The sequence below is a fragment of the Salmo trutta genome, unplaced genomic scaffold (genome assembly GCF_901001165.1).
Source record: "Salmo trutta unplaced genomic scaffold, fSalTru1.1, whole genome shotgun sequence".
Taxonomy (NCBI): domain Eukaryota; kingdom Metazoa; phylum Chordata; class Actinopteri; order Salmoniformes; family Salmonidae; genus Salmo; species Salmo trutta.
Genome location: NW_021822832.1, coordinates 103,885 through 113,363, shown reverse-complemented (window position 1 = coordinate 113,363; position 9,479 = coordinate 103,885). Strand labels below are relative to the sequence as shown.

Below are 9,479 nucleotides of genomic sequence, written 5' to 3'. Positions count from 1 at the left end.
ACATACTGTAATCTTGTACTAAAGGCTTTGTTGTCATTTATGCATTTATGTGAATTTGGGAAATCTACTATAGATTAAGTGCATTTAAATTGTGTAGCCTAATTTAAAGTGTATACTTTGTCTAATTTGAATGAATGAATGTTGAGTCAATTCTTAGCTACCTGATCTATTGAAATGAGATCAGTGCTTGACTTGGACAGGAGCTCACCAGAGCTGAGTACCAGTACCTTCTACTGCTTCTGCTGTTTCTTTTATAGAATATTAGCTCAAAAGTATTGTGGAGTTCCTGCACCTAAATATAAACACTACCGTCACCCACAATGAGTATCGGCACCTATTTCAGTCCAAGTCCAGCACTGAATTAGATAATTGAACATGAAGAAATATAATATATTTTTAGAGAATAAAGAAAGTGCCGGAACTGTCAAGATTAACTTTTGGTGCCTGTTTCTCATTGTTACTACAGGCAGACTATAATGAAGTATGAGAACAGTGAGGACAAACTTAGCCTGCCTCTCTCCTTCCACAGTGAGTCCAAACCTACAGTCACTGGGTCCTGATTGTGACAGTGGAGCCCAGTTTACACTGCAGGATCCAGAGATGGCATCAGTGAAGCTGGAAGACTGCAGTCAAACACTGGAGCTGAATGTCAACATTAAAGATGAAGAAGAGGAGGAGAAGATTGGGAAATCTGTTTCTCATGGTAAGAGCAAGTTCTATCTAAGTTTGTTCGTTCCAACTTCCCACTGTGTATGAAAAGTTGCAGTAGAACTGTTTCATGATGAACTGTTTTAAATGAGAAGGTAGATGTTATTTCATGCTACTCAGACTTGCATGGTTTGACACCAGTATTGCCAGCATTTGTTTTATTCACTGGGTTATCTGGAGTGATCAGAGAGTAGACTAAAGAAGTGAAGTAGACAAACTGCCAGTGTTTTTAAAATGTGTCTGTAGTTACTGTTGTGGAAATATTGAATAAAATATTTCTCAGATACCGGAGCTTGTGAATTCAAATAGACTTTATTACAAAAGTAACAAAGCCGAGCAATTCCATGGAAGAACTGATTCTCCATTCTTAGTACTCAGCTTTTATACAGTTTTACCCATACATAACAGTGTCACTCCACTTTATGTAAAAGATTAATACCTTCTAGCTTTGGCCACCTTAATCTTACTGCCTTTCTTATTGTCTCAGACATTAGGGCATAGATTCTATTGGTGGCGTGACATACAGACATGCACACTCCTACTGCAGGTCTAATGGTGCCTATAACTGATTAGCTAATGTTCCTGTCCATAGGTCTTCACAAGTTCAGGCCGATGTTGTCTATGTACGATTAACCCATGTGCATGTCCAGTAGCCTTCACAAGATCAGATATGGCCCAGACCAGTCACGTCTGTGTTGGTCTACCTTGCCTCATCCACACGGATTATGCTTATGTTCTGTTTTTTACATGTCTAATGGTTAACTCGATGTTGATCAGGCTCTGTACATTCACATGGGCTCAGCCTTCATTCTGCTTACACATGTCTAATATTTAACCTTATATCGATTCTACTTCAAAGAGAACAGTATCGGTACTGAAAATCACCAGATGACTCAATTCTCTAACATTACTAACCCTTGTGATAGTGAGTGGAGAATGACACGCCCCTTTTTAGCTTTCAACTCTTACCCACTTAGAGTGGTTTTATTCCCCTTTTGTGTTGTACAGCCTACTGATATGAATACATACACTACCGTTCAAAAGTTTGGGGTCACTTAGAAATGTCCTTGTTTTGAAAGAAAAGCACTTTTTTTGGCCAATGAAAAATAAAATTGATCAGAAAAACAGTAGACATTGTTTTGTATTGTTGCAAATGACTATCGTGGCTGGAAACGGCAGATTTGTTTATGGAATATCTACATGGGCGTACAGAGGCCCATTATCAGCAACCATCACTGCTGTGTTCCAATGTAATGTTGTGTTAGCTAATCCAGGTGTATCATTTTAAAAAAGTTTTCTAATGATCAATTAGCCTTTTTAAAATGATAAACTTGGATTAGCTAACACAACGTGCCATTCGAACACAGGAGTGATGGTTGCTGATAATGGGCCTCTGTACGCCTATGTAGATATTCCATAAAAAATCTGCCGTTTCCAGCCACAAAAGTCATTTACAACATTAAAAATGTCTACACTATTTCTGATCAATTTGATATTTTATTTTACAAAAAAATTGCTTTTCTTTCAAAACAAGGACATTTAAAAGTGACCCAAAACGTTTTTTTTAAAAATGTAGTGTATGTCACCCGGTACAGCCAGAAGAGGACCGGCCACCCCTTTGAGCCTGGTTCCTCTCTGTTTCTTCCTAGGCTCCTGCTTTCTAGGAAGTTTGTCATAACCACTGTGCTTCTGCATTGCATGCTCTTTTGTGATTTTAGGCTGAATTTCTGTAAAGCACTACGACAACTGCTGATGTAAAAAGGGCTTCCTAAAATAAATTTGATTGACATGTACAGTACCAGTCAAAAGTTTGGACACCTACTCATTCAAGGGTTTTTCTTTCTGAATTGTAGAATAATTGTGAAGACATCAAAACTATGAAACAACATATATGGAATAGTGTAGTAACCAAAAAAGTGTTAAACAAATCAATATATTTGAGGTTCTTCAAAGTAGCCACCCTTTGCCTTGACAGCTTTGCAAACGCTTGGCATTCTCTCATCCAGCTTCATAAGGTAGTCACCCGGAATGCATTTCAATTAACAGGTGTGCTTTCGTAAAAGTTCATTTGTGGAATATTTTTCCTTAATGTGTTTGAGCCAATCAGTTGTGTTATGACAAGGTAGGGGTGGTATACAGAAGATGGCCCTATTTGGTAAAAAAACAGGTTGATGTTATGGCAAGAACAGCTCAAATAAGCAAAGTGAAACGAAATTCCATCATTACTTTAAGACCTGAAGCTCAGTCAATCTGGAACATTTCAAGAACTTTGACAGTTTCTTCAAGTGCAGTCGCAAAAACCATCAAGCACTATGATGAAACTGGCTTTCGTGAGGATCGCCACAGGAATGGAAGACCCAGAGTTACCTCTGCTGCAAGGGATAAGTCAATTAGAGTTACCAGCCTCAGAAATTGCAGCCCAAATAAATGCTTCAGAGTTCAAGTAACAGACACATCAACTGTTCAGAGTAGACTGTGTGAATCAGGCCTTCATGGTCGGATTGATGCAAAGAAACCACTACTAAAGCACACCAATAAGAAGATACTTGCTTGGGCTAAGAAACACGAGCAATGGACATTAGACCTGTGGAAATCAGTCCTTTGGTCTGATGAGTCCAAGTTTCAGATTTTTGCTTCCAACCGCCGTGTCTTTGTGAGACGCAGAGTAGGTGACCGGATGATCTCCGCATGTGTATTTCCTACCGTGAAGCATGGAGGAGGTGTGATGTTGTGGGGGTGCTTTGCTGGTGACTGTCTGATTTACTTAAAATTCAAGGCACATGTAACCAGCATGGCTACCACAGCATTCTGCAGCGATACGCCATTCCAGCTGGTTTGGGCTTAGTGGGACTCATTTGTTTTTCAACAAGATGACCCAACACACCTCCAGGCTGTGTAAGGGCTATTTGACCAAGAAGGAGAGTGTTGGAGTGCTGCATCAGATGACCTGGCCTCCACAATCACCAGACCATAACCCAATTGAGATTGTTTAGGATGAGTTGGATTGCAGAGTGAAGGAAAAGCAGCCAACAATTGCTCAGCATGTGTGTGAACTTTAAGACGGTTGGAAAATCAAATCAAAATCAAATCAAATTTATTTATATAGCCCTTCGTACATCAGCTGAAATCTCAAAGTGCTGTACAGAAACCCAGCCTAAAACCCCAAACAGCAAGCAATGCATGTGAAAGAAGCACGGTGGCTGGGAAAAACTCCCTAGGAAAAACTCCTGAGAAAGGCCAAAAACCTAGGAAGAAACCTAGAGAGGAACCAGGCTATGAGGGGTGGCCAGTCCTCTTCTGGCTGTGCCGGGTGGATATTATAACAGAACATGGTCAAGATGTTAAAATGTTCGTAAATGACCAGCATGGTCAAATAATAATAATCATAGTAGTTGTCGAGGGTGCAACAAGCACGTCCGGTGAACAGGTCAGGGTTCCGTAGCCGCAGGCAGAACAGTTGAAACTGGAGCAGCAGCATGGCCAGGTGGACTGGGGACAGCAAGGAGTCATCATGCCAGGTAGTCCTGAGGCATGGTCCTAGGGCTCAGGTCCTCCGAGAGAAAGAAAGAAAGAGAGAATTAGAGAGAGCATATTTACATTCACACAGGACACCGAATAAGACAAGAGAATACTCCAGATGTAACAGACTGACCCTAGCCCCCCGACACATAAACTACTGCAGCATAAATACTGGAGGCTGAGACAGGAGGGATCAGAAGACACTGTGGCCCCATCCGATCATACCCCCGGACAGGGCCAAACAGGCAGGATATAACCCCACCCACTATGCCAAAGCACAGCCCCCACACCACTAGAGGGATATCTACAACCACCAACTTACCGTCCGAAGACAAGGCCGAGTATAACCCACAAAGAACTCCGCCACGGCACAACCCAAGGGGGGGGGCCAACCCAGACAGGAAGACCACGTCAGTGGCTCAACCTACTCAAGTGACGCACCCCTCCCATGGACGGCATGGAAGAACACCAGTAAGTCAGTGACTCAGCCCCTGTAAAAGGGTTAGAGGCAGAGAATCCCAGTGGGAAGAGGGGAACCGACAAGGCAGAGACAGCAAGGGTGGTTCGTTGCTCCAGCCTTTCCGTTCACCTTCACACTCCTGGGCCAGACTATACTTAATCATAGGACCTACTGAAGAGATAAGTCTTCAGTAAAGACTTAAAGGTTGAGACTGAGTCTGCGTCTCTCACATGGGTAGGCAGACCATTCCATAAAAATGGAGCTCTATAGGAGAAAGCCCTACCTCCAGCCGTTTGCTTAGAAATTCTAGGGACAATTAGGAGGCCTGCGTCTTGTGACCGTAGCGTACGTGTAGGTATGTACGGCAGGACCAAATCGGAAAGATAGGTAGGAGCAAGCCCATGTAATGCTTTGTAGGTTAGCAGTAAAACCTTGAAATCAGCCCTTGCCTTAACAGGAAGCCAGTGTAGGGAGGCTAGCACTGGAGTAATATGATCAAACTTTTTGGTTCTAGTCAGGATTCTAGCAGCCGTATTTAGCACTAACTGAAGTTTGTTTAGTGCTTTATCCGGGTAGCCGGAAAGTAGAGCATTGCAGTAGTCGAGCCTAGAAGTAACAAAAGCATGGATTAATTTTTCTGCGTCATTTTTGGACAGAAAGTTTCTGATTTTTGCAATGTTACGTAGATGGAAAAAAGCTGTCCTTGAAGCAGTCTTGATATGTTCTTCAAAAGAGAGATCAGGGTCCAGAGTAACGCCGAGGTCCTTCACAGTTTTATTTGAGACGACTGTACAACCATCCAGATTAATTGTCAGATTCAACAGAAGATCTCTTTGTTTCTTGGGACCTAGGACAAGCATCTCTGTTTTGTCCGAGTTTAAAAGTAGAAAATTTGCAGCCATCCACTTCCTTATGTCTGAAACACAGGCTTCTAGCGAGGGCAATTTTGGGGCTTCACCATGTTTCATTGAAATGTACAGCTGTGTGTCGTCCGCATAGCAGTGAAATTTAACATTATGTTTTCGAATGACATCCCCAAGAGGTAAAATATATAGTGAAAACAAAAAAAGCATTCCTCGTGAAGCTGGTTCAGAGAGTGCCAAGAGTGTGCCAAGCTGTCAAGGCAAGGGGTGACTACTTTCAAGAATCTAAACTACAAGCTATTTTGATTTAACACTTTTTTTGGGGGGGGGGGGGTTACATGATTCCATATGTGTTATTCCATAGTTTTTATGTTTTCTCTATTATTATTCAATGTAGAAAATAGTAAAAATAAAGAGAACCCCTTGAATGAGTAGGTGTGTCCAAACTTTTGACTGGTACTGTATATTACGCCAACTGCCTGGTTCTTCTGATGTTCACACAGGAGATCATGTTGAGACATTCTCTACATCCAGAGAGCAACAGCAGGAAGATCACAGAGCTAAGATGTCTCACCACTGCCCACACTGTGAGGAGATTTTCCCAATTCTATCAAAGCTAAAAATCCACCTACAAATACATACAGGAGAGAATCTGTATTTCTGCACTGACTGTGGGAAGAGATTCAAAACATCAGGTGTTCTGACAGTTCACCAGAGAGTACACACAGGAGAAAAGCCTTACTCCTGCTCTGACTGTGGAAAGAGTTTCTCTCAACCGAGCCACCTAAAAAAACATGAACGTATACACACAGGAGAGAAGCCTTACTCCTACTCTGATTGTGGGGCGAATTTCTCTCAACTGGCCCACTTAAAAAGTCACCAAGGTATACATAAAGGAGATAAGCCTTACTCCTGCTCTGAATGTAGGAAGAGCTTCTCTCAACTGGGCCACTTAAAACATCACCAAGGTATACATAAAGGAGATAAGCCGTACTGCTGCTCTGACTGTGGAAAGAGTTTCTCTCACTCGAGCTACCTAAAACATCATGAACGTATACACAGAGGAGAGAAGCCTTACTCCTGCTCTGACTGTGGAAAATGCTTCATAACATCATCTGAGCTAAAAGTTCACCAGAGAACACACACAGGAGAAAGGCCTTACTTCTGCTCTGACTGTAGGGCACGTTTTTCTCAATCAAGCAACCTAAAACGTCACGAACGTATACACACAGGAGAGAAGCCTTACTCCTGCTCTGACTGTGGAAAATGCTTCATAACATCATCTGAGCTAAAAGTTCACCAGAGAACACACACAGGAGAGAAGCCTTACTCCTGCTCTGACTGTGGAAGGAGTTTCTCTCGACTGAACAACTTTAAAACACATGAACGTATGCATAAAAGAGAGAAGCCTTACTCCTGCTCTGACTGTGGAAAATGCTTCACACAATCATCTGAGCTAAAAGTTCACCAGAGAACACACACAGGAGAGAAGCCTTACTCCTGCTCTGACTGTAGGGCGAGTTTCTCTCAATTGAGCCACCTAAAACAACATGAACGTATACACACAGGAGAGAAGCCGTACTCCTGCTCTGACTGTGGAAAGAGTTTCTCTCAATCGAGCCACCTAAAACAACATGAACGTATACACACAGGAGAGAAGCCTTACTCCTGCTCTGACTGTGGAAGGAGTTTCTCTCGACTGAACAACTTTAAAACACATGAACGTATGCATAAAAGAGAGAAGCCTTACTCCTGCTCTGACTGTGGAAAATGCTTCACACAATCATCTGAGCTAAAAGTTCACCAGAGAACACACACAGGAGAGAAGGCTTACTCCTGCTCTGACTGTAGGGCGAGTTTCTCTCAATCGAGCCACCTAAAACAACATGAACGTATACACACAGGAGAGAAGCCGTACTCCTGCTCTGACTGTGGAAAGAGTTTCTCTCAATCGAGCCACCTAAAACAACATGAACGTATACACACAGGAGAGAAGCCTTACTCCTGCTCTGACTGTGGAAGGAGTTTCTCTCAAATGGGCCAGTTAAAAAGACACCAAGGTGTACATAATAGTAGCCTCATCAGTTCTCTCAGACCAGCTAAGACTAGTCACTCCACTTAATTCTCATCTCATAAAATAATTGGCAACATTGAGTTGGATCAAATGAAGAAAGTGTAGAACACCATTGTAATCCTATTGTTTCTCACTGTGAGAACAAGGCAGAGGAAAGTGAGCATCATAGAATGTTAGCCTCTTTTTCCTGTTCAGTGTACATCTTGTCAGCTTTGCTGTGTTTTTTTAGCCCACATCCGTAGACACATCCCAGCTCTACTAGTACTGCACCTGTCGACGACACAAGTTGTTCTGCTTCCACGAGCACATCCAATGCTAGCATCAGTAATTCTACATTTGTTGTTTGCCCAGCTAGCATGGACACTGCGGCTGCATCAGAATCACAACTGTCAGAGCTACTGCCTGCTTACTCGGGAAAGCACCAAACAACAGACGGGGATGTTGGACCATCGAAGAGGTGCAAATATGATGAGACCTACATTGATTTGGGGTTCATTTATATAGGGAATAGTGCCTTTCCTCAGCCACAGTGTGTTATCTCACAACTCGATGAAACCTTCACTTTTGTGAATGCAGACATTTAGAAACAAAACATGCCAATTTGAAAAATAAGCCACAGGAGTTTTTTGAGCGAGAGTTGAGACGACTTTCCAGTAGTAAGACATGTATAAACCAACAGATGCCATTAATAAGAAGAGCTAGAAGCATCTTATATTGTGAGCTACTGAGTGGCCAGGACAGGCAAGCACCATACTATTGTGGAGGACTTAATTCTTCCGGCTCCTGCTGCCAAGGGAATGCTTGACAGCTTGAAAGACGTTTTGGACACTACGGTGAAAATGGTTAACTTTGTTAACAAGGACAACACACAGGTCTTTCCATCATTGTATGATTTTGTTTGTCTGAAAATGAACTCAAGCTTACGGACAAGGTCAAATGTGATCTAGCGAAGCACCTGAATGAGTTTGGTGTGTAATTACGCAGATACTTTCCTGAAACGGATGACACAAACTGGATTCGTTACCTCTTTCATGCCCTGTCTCCAGTAAACTTACCGATATCTGAACAAGAGCCTCATCAAAATTGCAACAAGCGGTTCTGTGATAATTGACTTTAATCAGAAGCTGCTGCCAGATTTCTGGATTGGGCTGCGCTCAGAGTATCCTGCCTTGGCAAATAGCTCTGTTAAGACACTGATGCCCTTTGCAACCACGTACCTATGTGAGAGTGGATTCTTGGCCCTCACTAGCATAAAAACTAAATACAGGCACAGACTGTGTGGGAAAGGATTTAAGACCGACTCTCTCCAATACAACCCAACATTGCAGAGTTATGTGCATCCTTCCTTTCAAGCACACCAATCTCATTAACCTGTGGTGAGTTATTCACAATTTTCAATGAGCAAGTAAGGTTTTATATGTAAAATGGCTAAATAAAGAGCAAAATGTATTATTATTTGTGCCCTGGTCCTATACGAGCTCTTTGTCACTTCCAACGAGCCTGGTTTTGACAAACTCAAGCCTGTGTGACAGGCTAACAATATTTGAGTGTGCTGACCCTGGTACGCAGCTGGAGGTTGAATGTTTGAAGAGGTACGGGACTATAAACATTTTGGGAAACGCTGGTCTAGATAATCCCAGTTCCTGGAGTCCATGGCCTGACGAATTGAGGCTGTTCTGAGGACAAAGGGGATTGCAACTCAATATTAGGAAGGTGTTCCTAATGTTTGTATACTCAGTGCCAAAGGAAAGTATTCAGACACCTGGACTTTTTCCACATTTTGTTACGTTACAGCCTTATAATAAAATTGATTAAATTAAAAAAGTCCTCAATCTACACACAGTAGCCCATAATG

The 9,479-nt window shown here is 42.3% G+C and overlaps 1 protein-coding gene across 1 annotated transcript; it reads left to right on the top strand.

Annotated features, from left to right (window-relative positions):
- Nucleotides 1–654: 654 nt before the first annotated feature.
- LOC115185189 (zinc finger protein 420-like) lies at nucleotides 655–8,165 on the top strand. Its single transcript, XM_029745699.1, has 2 exons — nucleotides 655–703; nucleotides 6,054–8,165. Exon 2 carries the CDS (start codon nucleotides 6,116–6,118, stop codon nucleotides 7,670–7,672), a length of 1,557 nt encoding a protein of 518 aa, XP_029601559.1. The 5' UTR covers nucleotides 655–703; nucleotides 6,054–6,115; the 3' UTR covers nucleotides 7,673–8,165.
- Nucleotides 8,166–9,479: the final 1,314 nt, after the last annotated feature.